A 23,264-nucleotide genomic window follows, 5' to 3' on the forward strand; every position below is an offset into this window, starting at 1 on the left:
GATGCATTCTTTGGATATTTCATGTGTCAGTTTGACAGAAATCTCAGGAACAAGAGTATCAGATGAGGCATGGGACAAGGTGTGCGAGTATGGATGTTTGTTTCTACAGTTTCCCACCTTCACCTATATGAGGATCAGATGCTATGGTGGTCAGCCATACATGCTTCCCAGATACCCAACTGATAAGATCATTCTTATGGAGTTGGAAAGACAGATCATGGCTGTCCACACTTTTCAGTCTGCTAAGCACAAGGTTGGAATGGGGATCTCTACCACAAACCCATTGAAAATTGATCGGTACTCCCTTGTCACATCTGTGAAGGCTAAGGCCATGGAGACTAAATTGCAGGAAATCAAGCTCAAAAGGTTTAAACCTAGAGCTGATTTTGATTATAGTGGTATGAAGGAGAAGATCAATAAATCCTTTGTGCATGTTCATCGCATTGAAGATACTTGGGTAGATCTCCGCACAGAAGCCGAAGTTCTGAAGATGGATTACTGCAGGCTCACTGTTGAGCAAATTGTTGATTTGAACTTGGTGGATATCCCACAAGGGTTGATTGATGACGGGCATATACTTGATCCTGAATACACTTCACAGAGGGTTGAGGAAGCTCCACTTCCTTTGATCCAATGGTCACACAAGGAGTGCATATCCATCCTTGACAGATTTCAGCCTATCTTGGCCAACACCAACGCATGGCTGAAAAGTAATGCTGTTAGACTTATAAAAATCAAGGTTGGTAAAGAAGATGATTCTATGGGCCTCTTGGACGAAAATCTGAGATTCAGATTGACAACAAGGAGGGTGCTTCATCTTCGGGCACAAGGATCAAGTTGCGAGTCAGTCGTGCAGTAGTGCTTCCTCCTGAGGAAACGACTGTTCGTGGGAAGGAAAAATCACGATTCCATGTTCAGGTAATTGATCTGGATAATCCAGAAGAGGGGCAGCAATCTAATGATGCTCCCAAATCTCCAATTTCAGACTCGCCTCATGAGATCATTCCACTAGTTTCCATTGATACGCCTCTTTCTCCTCCTGATTTGCTTGTGGATGAGTCTCCTCAGAATGCAATTCCCATTTCAGCATACGAGTCATCTCCTGATCATCAACAAGAGTGTGTGTTGAAAGTTCCTGAGAATATTCCTACTTGCATCCAGTTATCAGAAATTGATACTTCCACTTTTGGTTTTGAAGAATTCATGAGGCAATCTTCATGCCCATTGGTAACTAAGCAAACCGTGGTCGCTGTCCAAACATATATTCCTCCCAAGATGACCACGGTGATTTAAACAGAAACTGCTTCTCCTTTGCCTACGGCTGCTACTGGAGGGGAGTTGATGACTTTGCCTCCATGGCTTAGTTCTTTTACCCCGAAAAGGAAGAAGCAAGAAATCTCACCTGATGCCTTTGATTACCAGCAACTCAAACAGTCCAGATCCAAAGTTGCTAAGAAGGCCAAGACTATCTCCAGAGTAACTGTTGACAGTAACAAGATGAAGGTAGCTGAAATCGTGGAACCTATTGCAGATAAACCACTTGATGAAATGTTAGCTGCTGATTATAAGGTTACAACGATAGAGTTGGGCAAGCGAACGCATGAGGTCATTAAACATGATGCTTAGGTTCCTATTGCTTCGCCGGTGCAAAGGTGTGATGATCTTCTAGCAAAGAAAGACAAGCTAGAAGAGGAAAACCGACAACTTATGGCAGTCGTTCATAAAATTACAAAACCTGTTGTTGAAGGGAGTAACTCAATAGGTTCTTCTAGTTCCCATGAATCAATTCGTGGAGTGGAAAGGGCTACTTAAAAAGTACAAGCACTGGATTCCTGGGTTGATCAACTTCACGATCTATGTGTGCAGGTAATGAAAGACATTTTTCAGATAATGTCTAAGTTGGAGACTGTTGAGGAGAAACTGGATCTAACTTCTAATACTTTCAAAAAGAATCTGGAAAGTGTTGAAGAAAGTTTGACAATCTGGCGTACCATGCCCCAACAACAGCCGAGTCTTCTACAGGAGCACGCTATCATCTCTTCCAGGGTCATGTACTTGGAATTTGAAGAACTCCTGGAAAACAAGACCCTTGTTCTTAAATCCCTCATTGAGGAGATCGGTTATGCAAGGAGATTCCGGGGTGAAGTTTTCTGAGATATTGTCTCACATTGTGAAAGGGCCTCTTGCAACATAGTAAGTCAGGATGGAGAGCTGATTCCAGAAGAAGAAGTTCTTGTTGATTTACAGATGAGGATTCATATTGAATGGAGGAGCGAACAATTCTCGGCAGCTTCAATTCAAGCATTGATGAAACACCAAGCCTTTCTGCATGAAATCCAGTCTATCCTGGATAAAAACAATTATGCGCTCCTCTGTTGTCACGACACTATTGTGAAGACTATGGTTGTTGCCAAGAACACCCATGAACCGAATCCCGATGAACTACAAGCGAGCATCCAGAAATTTCAAGGATTTGTGTCTTCACAAAATGCAACTTAAGTGTTTTTCAAAACTTAGTTGAATTTTCCCTCTTTTGTAATCTTTAGTTGTAATTTAGTTTTGACAAGTTACATGTAAAAGTATTTTTTGTAAAAAGCAAGTTACACATTACTTGCACTTTTGTAATTACATGTAAGGCAACTACAAGTTGTGTCCGATTAGGACTGTAGTTGGAATAAGTCTTAGTTAGTTGGAATAACTTTTAGTTAGTTAATGAAGTCTCAGTTAGTTATTGAATGAGTCTTGGTGGTTGAAAGAATCTCTCAAGTTAGTTAGGATCCTCCCACCTTTTTCTCAAGGCTCCTCTTCTATAAATACTTGAGGGGTCTATTGTAATTTTTATTTTTTGGAAAGCAAGCAAAAACTCTACCAAATTTACAGCAAGAAGTCTTTGAGCTTATGTATGTGAATTGAAGGTTTTGAAGAATAATAAAGAAGGATTACTCAATTTTTGAGTCTTTGAGCTACATGTTTGAGTTTGAATCTTTTTATTTCTTCCATGCAAAGTGTTTCTAAAGGAGCTTAGTCCAATCTGATTTTAAGTCTTTGAGCTGCAAGTAGAGAAGATTAATTAAAATAGGAAAATCTCTAGAAGGAGCAGCAAGTCTTTGAGCTTGCGTCTATTCTTGAGGAAAAATTACTGTTTGATAAGAAATAGCAACAAGTCTTTGAGCTTGCATTAGTTCTTATCTTTGTGTTGAAAGAATAGATTATTCCAGTCTTTGAGCTGTTGTCTTTTATTCATTGTAAAATTTAGTATAGCAAAGGGTAGATAGGACTTCCAATAGTCAAGTCTTTGAGCTTGATATTGCTGCCCCGTCCCGAAGGAAGTGACGGAAGTCTTTGCACTTTCAGGAAACTTCATTTCCTTTCTCTCATTTCACTTGAAAGTGGTTACTGTTGTTCATATTCAATCGCTATCATTTTCTGTGAAGAGAAAAGGATATTGTCTTTCTTGAAAAAAGAAGAAAGATTGCTGTCCCATCTTATTTTATTTTCAAAGTTGTAGTTAGATAGGGGGAGCCTTCCCTTAATTAGGAGAGTTTTTACTCGTGTGCTGTGGTTGAAACCACAATTTTGTATATTTCCCCAAGTGTACAAAATTTTCAACCAACAATATGACAACATAACATAATGATTATTCCCGGCAACAGTTGTTATCAGCAATTTTTGGTGTTTCCAGTGCTGCCATCCACCTTGGATCAGTCAAACACACCATTACTTCGGCCTTGTAAATGCTGCAAACGCTTTTCTAGCTGTCACACTTTGCATCAGCAATTGATACAGCTGTATGGCCTTGTGAGTGGCAAAAAATTGTTTTAAAGAATTCTGAAATTTAGATTCCAGCCCTATTTATATCAGCATTGTAATTTCCAGCAGTTGTAAATAAATTGAATATCTTTGGGAGGGTTTCAACTTTCAAGTTGCTGAAATTAAGCATTTTCATCATCCTAGAGTTTATGATTCATTGACGTCAACAAACAAGGATTTGAAATTTGTGATAAGATTGTGCACTTGCTGTTTGGTGTTATTTCTTTTCGAAAAAATCAGAAAATACAAATAAAATTGCTTGTTCCTAGGATTGTCCCATTGGGGACATTACAAACCACATCTGTTGTGTTGAATATTTTCTTTATTTTTCATTTCTTTCAAACCCAAAAAAAAAAATGGTTTGAGTTGTAAGTTAATAATTCATGGAAATGGCCTCTTAGACACAATGGTGGAGTTAGATTTGGCCTAGGAAGCTTCTAAAATATTCTACACCACAAATCTCCCAAGATGCCAACCTTTGCATGCAACAAGATCTCTCCAAAAAATGACTATCAATGACACCATGTAAGAATTTTCCTATAGCAAACCAAGTTCTCGAAGCCAAACCGAGGTTTGACCTAAAGGCAAACCCCCAATCCCAACAACATTTCCTCTCTTTTCTATATGTAGGTTGTAGGTGCGCAGCTGTAATTGCAGGTTTAGACTTCATTTTCATAGACGGAAAAACCCTTTTCAACACGCGGATTTTTCGGAGGACCAAGTACACTTTCAATCCAATCCCGACAACTTTCGCTCAAATTTGCAAGGGAGCTTCATCTCAACGTTTTACTGCTAATTCCAGGTGCACAGCTTCATCCCGCATCTCTATCTCAAGATATAATCATTTCTTTGTCATCTTCATACTTAGTCTCAAATTGCTTAATTCAACTTGTCTATTTTAAAAGAGGGTTACTTTACTTTCCAAATTCATTGTCAATTCACTTAACATTCATACTTAGTATCTAAGCTCCCTAGTACAATAATTTTCCCTCCTCGGTTTGGGTTAGAGAAGTAACAAGGATAAGACCTTGATATATAGGGTTACGAAATTGTATTATTAAGAAGTAAATGCCTACTAATCTAAACATTTAAATTAAGATGTAATGATGCATTCAATAATATAGATTAATTGTTGATAAACAGCCTGCCTCCAAGTAGGGGACATTACAACTCAACAGTCCTAATTAGTGAGATAAAAATATTAAATAAATTCTTGTGCAATACCAGATTTAGGACAGCAAATAAATAAAGACAAATACACTCTAAGATATTCTAACATCTCCTTTTGGAAATGAGTGGAAGTCCAAGGAGTGTGTGGTTTCGTGGAAGAAAAATTAGTAAGCACACATTGGTAGTCCTTATTCATTCCAACTATCAAGCTTTTCCTTGGGATACTGCATAAAGACAACTTTCAAATGTCTTAAACAAATGGACAAATAGGTGACCGTCTCTGATCAAATGCACTCAGCTTATTAGAGTTGTCCTTTTTGTCAATTCATGTCTATCTAATGCATTTTCTCTCAAGACCAAGTTGTTTTGCCTCTAACATCAAAAGGGCACAAAGAAGCTTACCATCGAGATTCATGGATCCTAGCTTCAAGCACCCCTTGGTGACATGAGAAACTATAACAGGGTCTAGGGAAGAAGCGAGGATTGGGCATCAAATTTCTTGAAATTTTCAATCAATCTCTTGCAATGAGACTTACCTGGAGACTATACGGCACATCCCAAGCTTCATGGGATTTCCAATCAACTATTTGAACACAAAAATTAAATTTCTTGAGCTGATATAAAAAAAAAGCAATGTAAGCAATAACAATAACTAGACAAATAAAACAAGGAATCATAAATATGAATATCAGCGTTCCACGGAAACGTGTTCCCCCGCCCCTCCTCAGACCCGTGTTTTCGAGACGGAGACATTTTCGAGACAAGGGCATGGTGCCTCTCGCCGTCTCGCCACCGCCATCGATGCTCTGTCGAAGACGAGGAAATGTCTCCACATCTCCCAAGGAGACGTGGAGATGCTAAGATGTCTCCAAGTCTCCTTGATAGACTCTCAGTGTCTCCACGTCTCCTTGGGAGATGCCTAGGCGTTTCTCGAGGAGCAGGGAGACGTCCAAACGTCTCTCATCGTCCAACCGTAAAAAAGCAAAAAATAATAATTTATAAAAAAGGGGACTTATTTTTGGGGTTTGTTGGTAGCCCTAATTTGACGTGAGCCCCACCCCTTCCCCCAAAACAACACAGTTTCACCACATTTGGTGATTTCACTCACATTTTCTAAGTCTGATTTTTTTTTCTAGCAAGCTGAAGATGAGGAAAAACTTGGAGAAGTCTGATTGTAGTGTTATCTTGTTATTACATTCTACTTTCGGTGGGTGATTCACCTTTAGTAGAATATTCTATTATTTCTCCTACCTACCCTTGTATCTCATTAGGCCACATGTCATGATCGTGTGCTCTCATTTCCCTATAGTGTTGCCTTAATAAGCAAGCTCATGTACATTGTACTTAGTTGGGTAATTTGCATCTTGATAGGAATACAGTTTATTCTTGTCACATTTATTCTCTCTTATGTGCTATTCGTTTGGCCTTCAGAACTTGGTTTGCTATAATAAAATTCTTACATGGTATCAGAGCCTATAGGGTGTCATTGATAGTCATTTTTTGGAGAGATCTTGTTGCATGCAAAGGTTGGCATCTTGGGAGATTTGTGGTGCAGTACATTTTAGAAGCTTCCTAGGCCAAATCTAACTCCACCATTGTGTCTAAGAGGCCACTTCCATGAGTTGTAAGTTAATAATCAAAGCTACAATTTATACAGCAGCTTGAGTTGAGGCCCGTAACCAGATAAGGTATCTGAAACCTTAAACTATCTTAACAGCTAGTATTAGCTTGCTCTGATAACGAATGAAGACTAGGAAGGCTCTCAAATTAAAGCACGGCAATAAAATAAATCTCAAATTAAAGCATTACCACAAAATAAAGATACAAAACACACCATACTACTATTTCCACAACAACATTTCAAAAATAACCCAAAACAAAAACTAACAGCCCGAAAAATTAAAAGATAAATTTAAACTGTCTGTATATATAAAATAATAACAGTAAAAATTAAATTAAAAAATACAAAGAAATTATTGGAAAAGAAAAGAGAGAGAAAGTTGGACGAAACATACAGTCTTGCACGCTCCTTCTTTATTGCTTCTTTGTCTGTAAACTGAGAAAACAAATAATTTTCAAGAAAAAGGTATTCACTTCCAAAACCTTCTATCAAATAAAGGAAAAAGTAGTCCACCATTTCAAGCAAGTGGGCATCTTTTGAATTTAATTGAGTAAAATTATTATTTTGAGTGGACATCAAAATCCTTACAAATAATTGTAATTAACTTGCCTGGTAGATATCGAGGAATCGATAATGATTAATTTGGAATGCTGGTTGATTTGAAGGTAGTCTGCAATTTTGTAACGATCCAGATGGGTATTTAGTAGATATAAATCTGTTGAAGTGAGTTAAGAGTCTGCTACTACTCGGACTCATTTTTGTTGAACTTTTCGTTAACCCAAATCCAAGGAAGAATCGGATAGTGAAAAAATTTAAATGAGAATTTTTTGAAATGATGACCTCCCGCTGAGATTGAAAATTGTATAGTTCAACCTAATGTTGTCTCCAAGGTAGTGCCCGGGGGTCGTTCTGTGGAAATCTCTTTTATTCTCAGTCGTATAAATTTGGGTTTTATGGGGATCTATTTTCAAATGTTAAAGTTGAAGTATTTAACTGTATTTGTAAAACAAATATTAATTCATTTAAAATATTTTATTGTATTTAAATTTAATGATGATAAAAGGTTAGTGTAAAAATCTGAATTTCTGTTATTATTTTTTATTCTAAATTGTATAGCGGTGGCTTTTAAAGGGATCTACTCTCAAAACAATTACATAGAGTAATATGTCAAAATAGAAGTAGTAAAAAAAATATTAATTCATGTAAAATACTTTAACCTATTTAAGTTTGGTGATGACAAAAATCTTTAGATTAATGTGTTATGTGCTTATTTTTTAATATTTTTCTTGTATTCTTCATAAAATTGTCATTTATTGTTTGTTGAGCATTCACATGTTTGTTTTGTCTAGAATTCATGTTTCTTGCTTCTAGTTATGAGTCGATCATTTAATTAGGAAACACATATTTGCTTAAACAACTTTTTTATTGTTGAATCAATGAATGCATTATGTTTATGTGTACACATGATTTAATCCAAAATCTCAAGCTTCCTTGCAATATATCAATCATTTTTTTTGTTCTAACCAATTATTATTTTTGAGTAATCTGATTTAATCTTTTTTATTGCTATATTTGGAGAATTTATTAAGAAAATCCACTTTGAAGCTCATTTGATTAAAACTAATTTTGATATTCACCATGCAAGTCCCAGTTGAGCAATGTTGTAATCCGAGTTAGGAGTATATTTTGTGAAAATTTAATTTGTTTGTACTTTCATAAATCAATGCAATGGGGTGTTCGTCTAGTAACTACAGGCACAAGTGGATAGAATATTCCAATGGACACGAATTATATGTACTTTCATGAAGTAATCAAATCGGATGTTTATGTCTTTTGTCCAACGTGGCTTGTGAATTGGATAGGTTTGTTACGAGATGGTGAGGTGGCGATTATACGAATGTTCAATGGTCACCTTAGTGTATTCGAATTCTTGAGAAATTTGTGAGATAAGAAGTACCACATTCAACTGATGTAATGGAAGTTCAAGTTGAGTGATCGAGGGGACCGTTGGTGGTCATCTAAGAAAGCACAGCACTAACGATATTTATTAAATGCTCTGTCCAAAGAAGGTGGGCAAAAAGGGTAGCGGTAGCAAAGGAACATGGCATTTAATGTGGGAGGAATTACAGTTTGAATGAGCATTTATTTGTATACACTGCCCAAAGATTTGGCAATCTTTTTTCTTGATGAATTTTTGAGCTAGCAAAGTGAGGGGTGACGGAAGAGTTGTAGAGAGATCATGGAAGCGAATTTCACGTTGAAAGCCAAGAAATAACTATGCCCATTCCTTGGAGACGTCGCAAAAAGAAAGCTCTGAGGAATGTTTATCTTTCAGAATGAGCAACTAATAAAGAGCTTTTCATTAATTTTGGGGAAGGTTTTAGGTAATCTCAGAAACCAGTATCGCACGAACATGGGCGTGTATCCATTGATCATGGCGTGGGGGCTAGACCTTGGCAAACCAGTGGAGGTGGTGAAAAAGGTGATGGAGTCAATTATGCATAGTGATTACTTGGTTGAGATGGACTCCATTACAAAATGGGTAATCTCAGGAGTAGGATTCGACTTAAGTGAGGGAATGGTAGTGGTGTCGCATGAAAGGTTTAAGAAACCCCTGTCTTTCATCCAATGGTCAGATGATTGTGGCAGAGCACATCAGAGGAAGGAAGTCAAACGTGGGTGGGAAGCATTGAAACTGGTTGTGAAGATTAAGGAGCTTGATGATGCGGTTCGACAACCCAAGAGGGAAGTTGGCATTGTCGAAGGTAGAGTGCTACAATCGCGCAAGAGGAAGAGGTTGTGCAAGATTCATGAAAATGCAGGGGAAGGGAGCTCTTAGGGTGCATGAACCTCCCTTTTTCTTTTTTTCGATTTTTATAGTTAATTGTTAATGGTTTGAACTTGTTAGCGGTATATTTTTCTCTGCACTCGAATTGTCTAGTGGTTCTATGAGATTTTTAATTTCCCATTTAAAAATTGATATTGTGAAAATGAATTTGCATTTGCATGTGGATGGTGGGTAATTTTGGGGCCTTAGTTAGAAAATAGATATCTGTTGGGTGTGTGGTGTTTTGGGAAGCGATTATTTTTGGCTAACAACTAGAAAATCCATGGATGTACTTCTTTCTTATTCTGAATAAAATATACTTATTATCGAGCAAAAAAAAAAATGGGATGTTTGTGTTGTAATTGGAGGGACGTGTGGATATATTATTCTCTTTAAAGACACTTATCAATATTTGTTGTAAGAGGGCATAATGTGGGAGGTTATATTGTGAGGCATCGTTGAACACTTGATGTAGACATTAAAAAAGGGTCAACACCTGTGTTTTCTAATTTTAGCATATCATGTGCATAGTCTTTACTAACCTAATTCTCCCAATTCTTCCCATTTTTGTCCAATTTGACTCAATTTGACCTAATTTGACTTAATTTGATCAAATTGAGGTTTTTGGATGTTAGTTTGACTAACTTGGCCTCTTAGATCTAATTAATTAAAGCCCTTTTACTAACAATTCTTCTAAGTCCTAAATAAATTAATTAAATAATTTATTTATTTGTCTCATTTGTCCTTTAATTAAATAAATTCATTTTATTTGATTAACTAACTCATAAATATGAGTAATAAATTAATAAGTCATTTTTATTAATTTATCATATTTATCTTCCTCGAAAATAAAGATAATTAATAAATTTTATTTATTAATTCATCTTTATCTGCTTTTTGTGAGGAGATAATTAATAAATCTTGTTTATTAATTATCAAGGATATTTCCTGCTTTTAAAAAAAAAAAAATTCTTCCATTTTATCCTCTTATATAAAGATATTTAATAATTTTTAATTATTAAATCTTTTCATAAAATCCTCCTAATTTTCGAATTTGGAAACTACTATCTTTCCTTGATTTTCAAAAATCAATCTTTTTGGCAATATCTCATTAATCTTAATTTTAAATTTCAAAATGATTTATGCATCTTCAAAAATCTACTTTTTGTGAGATGATATTTTATTTATTTTTAATTCTTCTATTTATCTTTTCGAACGAAGATATTTTATTAATTTTTAATTATTGAAATCTTCCTATATTTCCAACTTGCTAGTCTGGTATTCATGAGAAGATAATTAAAGAGTTTTACGCCGAAGGCATTCCCTGTGTGAACTTTACAAGCTCAATTGGACGATCCATGGTTGGTATCGTCTTAGAGGCTTGTAAGACGATTGAAACATTCACAACGATTAGATGTTAAAGCAACATAAATCCCACAAAAATTTATTAACTTAGATTTTTGTTTTAAAACAATTTCATTTGATAAAATACAATGCTTTTTTAAATTAGATACGTAAAATCTTTTTTATTTTAAATTGATTTTCTTGTTAAAAGTGATTTTTTTAAATAAAATAGAATGTTTTTTAGTGAATATATATTATTTAGTATTTGATATAATTAATTTTATTTAATTTGCTAATCATTTAAAATTTCTAATATGAAATGATTTGCATACAAAAAAGAATAAATTATAATTGAAAGTTAGTTTTAAATCTAGACTTTTGTCTTTACCTTATTCTAAAATTATAATTAGTCGTTGTTGATTTATTTTTTATTAAAAATTTAATTCATTTTTATGACATAATAAATTTTTAAAATTATAATTTATTATAATTTTAAATTTAATTTATTTGTATTAGATAATAAATGTTTATGAATTTTAAAAATTATAATTTATTATAATTTTAAAGTTAAATATAAGCTTAAAAATATTGTGGTAATTTGATTAATAATTTTAGATCCAATAATACCTAATCTCACATAGAAATGAAATTGTACTTAAACATACTTAAAATATTTATTCTTAATGTCAAATTTATAATAATCCTAACCATAACCCTTATAATACTTAATTATGGTTTAATTCTCGCCCAAGGTGCACACATAACCAATTTAAAAAGAAAAACATAATTATAGTTAAGTTATTAGAACAATACAATATCTAAAGATTTGATCTAAATAATGCAAGAACATACCCTAACTAACTACATTATCCATCATTTAAGATATGATAAATCTTAAGGTTAGGATTTGCATTGTGATTCAATTAATGTTAACGATGTTTGTAATCTATTAATTATATTTTTTAGGTACATGTTTTATTAATATTTTAGACCTAATAAAAAAAATTTTAAATAGTTTTATTTTTATTCAGTTATTTTTCAATTTAAAATATTCATTATTTATTATATAAAAATTTAAATTACTATTTTTATTAATATTTTGATTTTTGTATATTTTGACTTTCCATTTAGTTTATTCTATTTTGATTTTGATTTTAGATTTAAGTTTGAAATTTATTTTTAATTATTTATGTCTTTTTACGAAATTACAAATAATAATTAAAAGTTATTAGAGTTAATTTAATTTATAGTTATTTATCTTATTAAAATTCTAATTTATTTTAGAACAGTTATATTTTGAATTTTTCTTCTATCTATCTATCTATCTATCTATGTGTGTGTGTGTGTGTGTGTGTGTGTGTGTGTGTGTGTGTGTTACCCCCTCTTTCTATATATCTTTATTACTCTATCCTCTATCTATCTATCTCTCTAAATATTGTTCGCACACTCCTTGTTACTCCTCCCCATCTCTATCTCAATTTATCTCTCACACTTTCACGCACACTCCTTGTTTCTCCCTCTATATCTCTATCTCTATATCTCCTTCCTCTCTCTTCTTCTCTTTATTACCTCCTTTATCTCTCTCTTGATCCCTTTAGCTCTATCTTCCCATCTCTTTCTCTCCCTCTCTATCCATATCTTATTATCTCTATCTTTTGTTTTTAACTCATGTTTGGATCCCTAAAACTAGATGCGTAGTTCATTTTAATCTATCACTTCTTGATTGAGACCTTAGTTGCACAAACAACATCAATTTTTAAATGACCTATCAATTGAACTTCACTAAACAAATATTTACAAAATACACCAAATTTTTCCCTAATTGACCTTTCACACCTTTTCGACATACCCATTGCACACCAAAGTGTGATTGCTAATATAATTTATTCTCGTAATGGCTTCCCATCCTTCTTCAAATGGCAGCTTTGTCGTGCGCTCAATCGAGTCCGTCCATCTAACCATAAATCTTTTCAATCTTAGTCATCCAATCAATCCCAATTTTTTTATAAAATTCAGCTCTCATTGCTCATTTTTAACAACCACGCTTCGAGTAATCTCATGCTATGAATTTCACTTTGCAATCTTGCTTTACACTTGCATTTGCTTTGTAGGTGAGATCACAAACATCCATTTGAAGGAGAAAGAAGGACAATGGAGAATCATGGAGGAGGCACTTCGTGATGGTTTGCATTTCATTTTAAGTGCTTTGTCTTCATATCTTTATTGATTGAATTAGGAGTTCTTTCATAGCATTTTAGCTTTCGTGGTTAGCTAATCTTTATGCTTTGATGCATTTTCCTAAATTCCTAGTTACACTTAATATTTGCATTAGTGGTGTAAGAGAAATCTATGATGAGGACTTACATTTTAGTAATCATTTTAAGGGTACATATTTAACTTGCCAAGTTTGGCATGTAGGTGAAATTGTTTTATCTTATTCATGGGAATGTGGACCTATGTTGAGATTTGTAGGGTTGTTTTTTCCTATATAAAAACAACACTAATTTTGGAGGGAAAAGTGGTTTCACCTTCCAGAATGTTCTTTGTAATTCTCATATACATATCATCAGGTCTCTTCACATATCGATCACTTGGCTCATTGTTTTGAGTTGATGATTTATAATACCACTTTTTGGTTTTGTGACTTGTTTGGTCTATATAAGCAAGCATATAGCTAGTAGTTTTATAGATTAATAGGTGGATGTAGGATTATGTTGTCAAAATATTGTCAAATTTTTGTCATGATTGAAGAATATTGATCTCTTGTTGCTCTTAGTTGTGATATTATAGTAGGGAAATGGTTGTATGGTTGCATAACTTTGTAATAAGTTTCCAAAGTTGAGACATGTTGCTAGGTAGTTCACAATATCAAGAGCATATTAGAGAGAATCTGTTGTTCTCTTAATAAGACATAAATAAATTTATCATTGTAAATTGTAAACATGTTTTATTATGAATATGATGAGTAGTTCTTTAAAGGTTGGATATTTTACTCAAAAGAAATTTCTCGTGATATATGCAACTTGATATGCATAAAGGTTGCTTCTATTTATTCTTTCAATTCATTTCTCAATTCTATTTTTTTGTGTTGTTTATAAGGCATTTGCCACTAAATTTTGTTAGATTTAAAAACTTGTAACACACTCCTTGTCAAATTAATGGGAAAATATTTATTGTTTCACTTTAGTTGCTAACAAAGTGAAGTTTTTATATTAATTTTATTGGGTATTTAAGCCTAACCAACTTATGAGAGCTATGGGAAGAATGAGTTTGTTGGAGAGGAAGGTTGTTTTGTATTTTATTTTATTTTTTAATAAATAGTGGTTTGTGCTTGTAGAATTGAGAAGAGAAGATGTTCTTTTTTGTGTTAAACACACATGCCTTATCTCCAACAGGGTCCCCCTTTGTTTTGCAACAATCTTGCCTGTTGAGGTAGAAGAGAGAGAGGTCTTGCATATAAATTTAGTTTTATAAGGGTACGAGAGGAGAGACAAATGGGTAAACATGATACATCATTTGAACATGGAAAGTTAGAGTAGAAGAATAGGACTTCAATTAGGAAGTCTTTGGGAGTTGGACATTGAACCCTAGGACATCAAAATTTGTCCTTTGATTTGAAATTGAAGAAATGGGGTCTTGAAATAACTTACAATGCACATTAGAATCAAGTGAGGAGATGTGAAGTATGGATTGAGTGTGACCCTAAGAACAAGAGGGACAAATGAGCATAAGAGAAGAATGATATAGTCATTGTAATCAAAGAGTTTAGGTGTCAGTGAGGGGAATAGAATAAAATTCAAAGAACTCAAGAAATTGGAAAGCATAAAGGAAGAATGAAACACGATTCAAGAAAATAAGACAAGAGAACTCAAGACCAAACTCAAAGAAAACTTAGAAACAGAAATAGATGAAGAATTGAATGATAAAGCAACAAGAAAAGACAAGGGACTTTGAGCAAAGAGTACATTGCAAGATTAAAGAAAATTTGGTCAAATGGAATTATGTTGATTCACATCAAATAAGAAAATCGAAAAAATCTTATACAAATCATGCAAATAAGGAAGAGGGTGATAACTCAAGGCTAAAGTTGACTTAGGATAAATCCTTAGAATTAAGAGGCAATGCAAAGACATAACCGAATTCGGACTTAGGAGAAAGCCTTAGAATAAGGAAAAAATGCAAGAGACATAACCAAACTCAAACTTGGGAATGGTTTTTGGATTATTCCCAAAATACTTCTAACCTCCAAGTTTCATCAAAAAAATGCATTGCATTTTCTAGTTTAGACTTAGGAAGTAAAATTCCTAAATTGTTTCTAATATCTAGGTTTGGGAAATTCCCAAAATGTTTCTAATGTTCAGGTTTCAACCCAAAATTCCAAAAATGTTTCCAATGTCTAGGTTTTAGCCCATGATTCCTAAAATGTTCCCATTGTCCAAGTTTCAACCCAAAATTCCTAAAATGTGTCCAATGTTTGAGTTTGGAAAGAAACTCCAAAGCACATTCCTAACTCCGAGTTTCAAAGGTAATCTCCCCAGTCCATAGTAAAATCTGAAATCCAAAAATTATTTCAAGGTTTGAAATCTTATTGAAGTTTCATTTTAGCCTTCCTAAAATTGAGTTTGAGGTCAATATTCCCACACAACTTCCAAGAACTAAATTCTAGGAGTCAGTCCATGATTCAAGTTTGATACTCAAGATTCTAGGTTTGATTTGTAAGTTCAAGTTTGAGAGGTAATTACATTTGTTGTCTCATGTCTAAGTTTGCATACACATGAACTCAATGCATATACTCTAAATGAGCACAGTCCAAAACCTACTCCAATGTTTGAGTTTCTTCTAAGCTTTGAGTTTTCAAAATAACATTTTAAAAAGCTTTTCATGGTGAAGGTTCAAGTTTCCTAATCTTTTCTCTAGGTCCAAGTTCCTTCGACAATGAAGTTTCTCCAAAATCCAATGTACAATGATATCACAAAAATATCGGAGATACATCACAAAACAAATCACAAGAATCATCAATGTGTTCATCACAAAGTGTATACAATATAATAAAAAAAGGTGTGATATCTCATATGTCAAGAGGGGCAATGCATTGAACTTTTGTTATATCACCTCTTTGCTAAAGTTGTCAACAAACTCCAGTTAATCATATGCCGAGGCATATCGATCAACGAGAATAGTCCACATCTATTAATCAAATCGAGTTATGCCTGTGCCAAGCACATGATCAACTATTAGAATTTTGAAAATCTCTCCCAAGACTAAAGAACACCAATCTGTTCTCCTATTATCACATCAAATCAATGTATCAGTTTTTATTATCAATTTATTTGTCAATCAATCAATCAACCTAATCAGCTCATGTGAGATTTGATCAATCTCATTGAGCTTTCATAATCGACTCTCATTCATCATGAAGTCATTTTTATCTATCCTATCGACCTATTATCATCGCGGTAATCGAAACTGATCAACAATCTAATCAAATAGGAGAATCCAAATCCAAAATTTCATCACTCTGGCATCAAAACGCCAACCTCTCTCATCAAAACACAAAAATCACACAAGTTGGGGCAAAGTTTAAAATCTTTTATCGAGAGATCAATCGAAAAATTTAAAAATCTCTCAAAGTCCAAAAATCATTAAAAATTTTAAAATCACAAAAAAATCTTAAAAATTCAAAATTTTTCGATTTCTCTTGAGGGGGCATCCTCATATCCGTCATCTATTAATTAGTATCTGGGGCATCTTATCAAATCAAATCAATGGCAATGAGCCAATTTTCCATCATCTATCAATCAGTATCTGGGGCATCTTATCAAATCAAATCAACATCAAGCAAGCGAATATTTTTCTTTGAATCGACATGTTATCACACATCGCTTCAAAGAGGGGCAAATGTATACACTAAAAATTGGTCTAGAGAATCAAATTAATTAAATACGAAAATATTTAATTAATATGACCTTTTATTCCTCTACTATATAAATTAATTCAATAATTTATTTATATGGTTCATTTATTCTAATTCTTCCCACTTTAATCATCTTTTTCTATTTTTCCCAATTAAATATGCAAATTAATTAGTTTGTGTATTTAATTCTTCCTCCCCATTAAATTTGAATTTTAAATTCAAATTTAAGCACATGTGTTCTAACTCCTAACCACTCCCTAACCTAACCTTCTTCTAACCAACCCCTAGCCCAACCACAAGGTTTAACAAATCCTATCCCCTCTAACCTCCTATCCTAACCATTTTTGGAGTGTCCACCCTCTTGGAGACATGTGACACTTATGCCACATGTCTCTCATCTCCATGCCACTTGCCCCTTGTTGGCATATGGTTAGAGATTCTTTGCCACTTGTCTCCTTAGGAATGACAAGTGTCCATTTCCTCAGCCTCCTTCCAAATTGTTCAATCTCAACCGTCGATTTATCCAGACTGAATCTGCACTATTGATTCTTGCCACCTCACTTCTAGTCATGAAAATCTTATAAATACCCCTTCCTTTGGCTATGAGAGGGAACCTTAGCATCATTATCAACATTCTGTTAGTGTTACATTAGCATTCTTAGCAATCATAGCATAGCATCATAACCATAGTGTAGTATCAATGTAATTATATGGCTTTCATAGTAGTTTCAATGACTATAATGTAGAATTTACATTTAGAATAGATCTTGCATACTTTGCATATCAATTCCCATCTCTTGGGTTGTCACTTTGCTCAAATCATGCATTTGAGAGCCACCAAATGAACCGGCAAAGTCCTCAAGACTAGGGAGCGATGAGATGACATTGGGGAGTATTTTAAATTGTTTCTTTTTATTTTCCTTGATTTAATGTTTCATTGTGTATGTGTGTTTTGAGTGTTTATTAATGGAGTAATCACAATAATTTCACACACTACATCTTGGAAAAGGATTCACAAATTATCGTTAATGCTATTACCAACAAAGAGACTCAAGTGTGGAAGATTAATAGTTTCATTAACTTAATAAAAGCCAAATTATTCCTTTTTAATGATTTCAAAGTCACTCTTACATATATAAGTGGAAATGGGGTGGCAGACTATTTATTAAATTGGGTAGTTGCATTTAATTCAGACAATCAATGCAAAGTGTGGGAGGATTTTCGAGGGCTTAGCTTTGAGGACGAGATAGTACGGTGCACATACATTAGATAAAGGAGATCATTGTAATTGATTATGGCAGATGATTTAAGACAAGGCAAGCAGGGGATGGAGACTATTTGAAGGCAATAATAGTGGTCAATATCATTAATTCCTTCCACTAGTGTTTGTAGTGCGCAGGTGAGGAGAAGACCTAACATGGAGGAAAATTTCACATTGCGGATGAAGAAGCAACACTTTTCATTTCTAAGGAAGATTACTGATGAAAGATTGAGAAACATCTTCTCAATTGACAACCCCATTTTTTTCAAATGGTGAAAATGCTGCTTGGGGATGAATTCATGGGGGCAAAATATAAATATAGAATGAATGTAGAGTAGCATCCATGATTTTAGCCCAGTGCCTTGAATTGGGAGGCAAAGACGATGCACACTGGATAATGAACTTGTATGTTAGGGGGCAATAGTGCTATATGCTCAAAGCTTTCATTACCATAGCCATTTCAGGCAAGGGGTTCAAAGCTAGAGGCGGGGACTGACTTCATCCTACCAAATTTACACTACCATTGTAACCCTTTGTGCTACGGAGTGAGTCAGTTGACAAAGAAGACATAAGAGCTCAAACTCAGGTAGGATGGAGCCATATCAAGGAAAGCTTACAAGAATGAGAGGTGAAGCTAAAAATGGGGAGCAAGTCCATGTCAAGCAAGAAAGATGTGGTGGAAATTTGAAAAGAAAGATTAGTGGAATGAGTAGTAAGGATGAACAGTTTAATCATTTAAATATATTGTTTAAAGTATGAACTTTTGTTATAATTTTGATATTTAATGTATATTTTATCTTGGCTATTAGTCATATTTTAGTCGTGATAGGGTATGCACATTTAGATTTGCAATGTGTGGTTTTGATCAGTTTTCAGAAATTTGGGACATTTTTTTTTTTTTTTGTATAATTAGGGAAGGTAGGGGGTGTTAGGAGTCATGTGTATATTAGTGAAAAATAGTTACAATTCGTATAAATTTTGAAAATCAATATAAAGTTATATTTTTATGGATCAAAAAATAAAAATGTCAATTTATTAAAAGCAAGTGTTTTTTTCAAAAAAAAGAAGCTTGTAGCATTTTTAATAAGTTTTGGGATATATATATATATATATTATCTTTTTTCTAATTGATCAATATATGTTGTGTGTAGTGTCGTGGTTAAAACGCTTCATTAGTGAAGTAACCACTAAGCTTAAACTTACACCAAGCTAATGCAAGTTTAGTGGTCACTTCACTAATGAAGTGTTTTAACCACGACACTACACAAAACATATATTGATCAATTAGAAAAAAGATAAAATATTAATCAATCAGATCATTAATAATTTTTTAATTATATATTTTTTTAAATTACAATATAATTAAAAAATATATATTTATTTACAAATATAATTAATTAAAATATCTTAATCAAAATAGAAGGCTTAGACCGGAAACAATTACTAATTAAAATCATATAAGATAATTAATTTAGAGATTACATTTGAAGGGTCCATTTATTTCCCTTGACTAACGAAAGACTTGTCTAGTATGGATAACGACTAAATCAGTACAAAACCTGACTTTTCAAAGGCCGTCTAAATGCCACGTATGGCTAATAGAATTAAATAAATAAATAACAAGTGAGCCCAAAAATCCAGCTAAAACAGCAGACCTGCTCGATAATGGCAATCTCAGTGTCCTCAAGCATTTGTCCGTCACAGACATTTAACTCTGCCAACATATTCCGGAGAATTTCAATTACTTCAAACGACATAACCGTGCTTTCAAAGTTACGCCCCCTAAGCATAGAAGCCATAACATCGCATTCAAAGACACACCTATATAGCAGAAAAAGACGCCACCCCATAAATTCTGGTTGGCAGATTATTTGTTTTGGCTTACAGAGTCAACCGTCGGCAAAAAATGGTTTTCTGCCTCTGAAGTCAAGAACAAGAGAAGCTTTTTCTATTTGCAGATTTAGAGGTACAGGGATTGGTCGAAGATTGCTCTTTGGAGGTGCAGCTTTTTTGTTAGGGGTAATTTTAAGGAAGCTTATATTTTTAGAATTTCAGAAATTAAGGGTAATTTTAGGGAAGCCTCTATATTTAAAATTTAGAGGTAAATTAAGGAAACCTGCATTCTTAGAATTTTACAAATACCTGCATTCTTTTTACTTTTCAACTATGAATTTAAAAATCAACATTAATTTAAAAATAATCTTAATTAATGTTGTAAGTTTTTTAAATGGAAAATTGGTGAATTATGAAAGACAGCTTTGATTCATAGAAATTGGGTACTAATCTTCATTTTTTAAGATGTTTTGCAAATTGTGAATATATTTTTTAATCGGAGAAAATAATAAAATAGTCAACTGTCAAATTCTAGGCATTAAAATAGTCTTTACTTTTAGCAGGGGTTCCTCATGGCAGGAGAGAGAAGCTCCTTTTCGGCTATTGCCAGAATAAAGAAGTCTGAAATTGAGGAGGTAAGGCTGTTGGCAATAACGTATAGATTCTTTTCGTTTATGTTCTTACAAATGCTTAGGCTTTGAAATTGGGTTGTACATTACTCACTTGGATTGCCCCACGCATTGTGGTGAGTTCTCTAACTTTTCAGTGTAAGAGATGGTGAAAGAATCGCAATGTGAATAAACATTGCAAGAACAACAGTAAACATTTATGGTCGTTGTTATTCATTCAGAGTAAGACTCTTGTGTTTTTATGTATAGGTATACATACACACAGAAAACAGACTCATCACCCCATCAACTAAACAGGGGGGATGCATAATCAGGCTTAGAACTCCACTATGTAAAGAAGTTACATAATAGTTTTTTTTTACCATGCCAAAGTTCACCTGGGAACTTAGGCCACTTACAAACCATAAACGAAAAATAAGAGAACGCACCATATAGCGATTTGTTGTATGCCAAAATTCACCTGGTAACTTAGGCTACTTACCTAACCATCAACAAAACAAGGAGGATGCACCTTTAAGGTTGAAACAACTTTTTGCACAGAAACCACATCACTGGTGTTTTTATCCGGCCAAATTCTCTTGGGAAGTTAGGCCACCACCCAAACTATCAACAAAACAAGGGAAAATGCCCCATCAAGCTCAAAACACCTTTCTATTTAAAGCCACATCATAGGGGGTTTTATACTGCAAATTTTGCTTCGAATTTAGGTCACACATCACATCATCAGCAAGACAAGGGAATTCATGACTAAGGTTACCTTTTTGCCAAAATTTTCTTCTGAACTTAGTTCACTATCGCCAGACACATACACATGGCGCACCGTCAATGCAACAAGGGGTGTGTACTGTTCAAGATCATAACACCTTTTTGCATAGAAGCCACACCGCAAAACAGTTTTGTCCTGCGAAAATTTGTGTTGGAACTTATGTCATCATGGCAATCTTGGAAATACCCCATAAAACTCTTATCACCTTCCCACATAGTGGCCACATACTAGGGGTTTCTGTTCAGCCAAAGTTTACTTGGGACCTGTTGTGACGTTTTCACACATCGCCCCATTGCAAATGGGGACCCATGTTTTTTGCTTTTTAGGGTTTGTTTTCTAGGTCTTTTAGGGTTTTGTTAGTTAGCCTTTGCATTTTGAGTGCTGTCGGGGAGATCAATAGGATAGCAGGTCCTGTTGGAGTGGAGTCCTGATCCTGAAAATTGGCTAAGTCTGAAAGTCCTGATCCTGAAATTTGGCTAAGTCTGGAATGTCCTGATCCTGAATTTGACTAAGTCTGGAAACTGAAAAACCTCAAAAAACTAGATTTTGCAATATAACTCCTGGAGGTCTGAAACCACTCTCAAACATCCTGAAAGTTATATATGGAATATAACTTAAAGTATAAGAAAGAAGAAAGATAAAAGGAAATGTCACTTATACTTAAATGTTATATTCCATAAAAATTATCCTGATAGAGAGTTCAAAAAGTCAAATTTCGCTCCTGTCCTTCATTGAGGATCCAGAAGCGAATTTCGCTCCTGTCCCTCTCCAAGGGACCAAGGCAAAGTGCTCCTGTCCCTCACCAAGGGACCAGGGCGAAAAGACTTATTTGAGTCATTCCTGACCTTGTTTGGTCAAATTGGAACATCAAAGGCATGGTGAAGGACGAAATGAGCATGATAGAGCATCCAGACTTGACAATGAAATGATGAAGTTTTTTGCCTAGAAGGTCAAATTCGCTCCTGTCCCTCACTGAAGGACCATAACGCTTTTCTTTATATGCACAATTTTAGACCTTTTTTGGACATTAACTTTTATTCATAGCATGAAGTAAGGTGAAATCTTCACTAGCAAAGGAAATTTGAGATGAAAATTGTAGTGATTTGGCCTTGAGGACAAAAATCGCTCCTGTCCCTCACTGAAGGACCGGAGCTTGAATTCCGAATTTGCATTATCCTCGCAAGATTTAAGTGATTTCGCGATTTGAAGAGGTCAAAAGAAGTATGTTTTGCCCGTTGAATATAACTTGAATAGGCCACAAAGGAGAGAATCAACCCAAGTTGCACTAGCGCTCCTGTCCCTCACCCAGGGACCAGAGCGATTTTCGCACAAGACAAACTTCGGGCAAAGGCAAAGCAAGTTATATGTTTGAAATGAATGAAAAGGGGCGTGATTGGTACAATGAAGATAATTTCGAAGGCTAGCAAAACACAAGTAAGCTCATAGTTGCAAAATCGCTCCTGTCCCTCTCCAAGGGACCAGAGCGAAATCTTCAAAATGCCTAAGTGCCTAACATTTTGAAATGCTATTTCTTGTTGCCAGGACTCAAGATGAAGTGGGGAGTGATGTTCTACGTCTAGAAAGTAATTCGAGGTTGATATGATCAACAGTTTGTGCAATGAACCAAAAGTCGCTCCTGTCCCTCACCAAGGGACCAGGGCGAAAATGCCTTAAGGCAAGCTCCTTCCAAAGATCACATGAATTGAACTTAAAGTTCCAGATAAAATGCCATTTTGAATGTCAAGGATGAGGTTTTGAACGTAAAAAAATGAAGGACGGAGGACAAAAATGTAGGAGCGCTCCTGTCCCTCTCCAAGGGACCAGAGCGAAGTTATCAAAATTCATTATTTTAGTTTTTTTTGCCTTATTTTAGCAAATCGCACTAGATGCCAAGTTCGCCAAAAAAAAAACTTCGAAATATTTTTAAAAATTCTAATTAAATTGGCATTTGATGAAAATTGCATAGCATTTAATAATTAATTTTGAGCCTTGGAAAATCGTTTTTATTTATTAATTGAGGCATTTCGAAACTAATTATTATTAATTTAAAATTTAAAAGAAGAGCGCTTGAGGTATCATTTTTTATTGC

The 23,264-nt window shown here is 34.3% G+C and overlaps 2 protein-coding genes across 3 annotated transcripts in view; one reads left to right on the forward strand and one right to left on the reverse strand.

The window, feature by feature from the left end:
- Positions 1 to 7,550, reverse strand: part of LOC131067424 (uncharacterized) — a 138,974-nt gene extending 131,424 nt beyond the window's left edge. The window contains exons 1-2 of the mRNA XM_058002423.2: positions 7,211 to 7,550; positions 6,996 to 7,036 (exon numbers count right to left, since the gene is read on the reverse strand). Coding sequence (XP_057858406.1) covers positions 6,996 to 7,036; positions 7,211 to 7,357 — 188 coding nt within the window. The 5' untranslated portion in view covers positions 7,358 to 7,550. The remainder of the gene's footprint in view (positions 1 to 6,995; positions 7,037 to 7,210) is intronic.
- A 12,010-nt stretch (positions 7,551 to 19,560) lies between these two features.
- The window catches only part of LOC131067423 (uncharacterized), a 109,069-nt gene continuing 105,365 nt past the window's right edge, over positions 19,561 to 23,264 (forward strand). Inside the window, exons 1-2 of one of the 2 annotated variants that reach the window (XM_058002421.2) lie at positions 19,561 to 19,966; positions 20,344 to 20,415. In XM_058002421.2, the coding sequence (XP_057858404.1) occupies positions 19,613 to 19,966; positions 20,344 to 20,415 (426 nt within the window). In that variant the 5' untranslated portion in view covers positions 19,561 to 19,612. The remainder of the gene's footprint in view (positions 19,967 to 20,343; positions 20,416 to 23,264) is intronic. The other variant, XM_058002422.2, reaches the window with a different exon arrangement.

This window comes from Cryptomeria japonica, chromosome 9 (genome assembly GCF_030272615.1).
Source record: "Cryptomeria japonica chromosome 9, Sugi_1.0, whole genome shotgun sequence".
NCBI classification, from domain to species: Eukaryota; Viridiplantae; Streptophyta; class Pinopsida; order Cupressales; family Cupressaceae; genus Cryptomeria; species Cryptomeria japonica.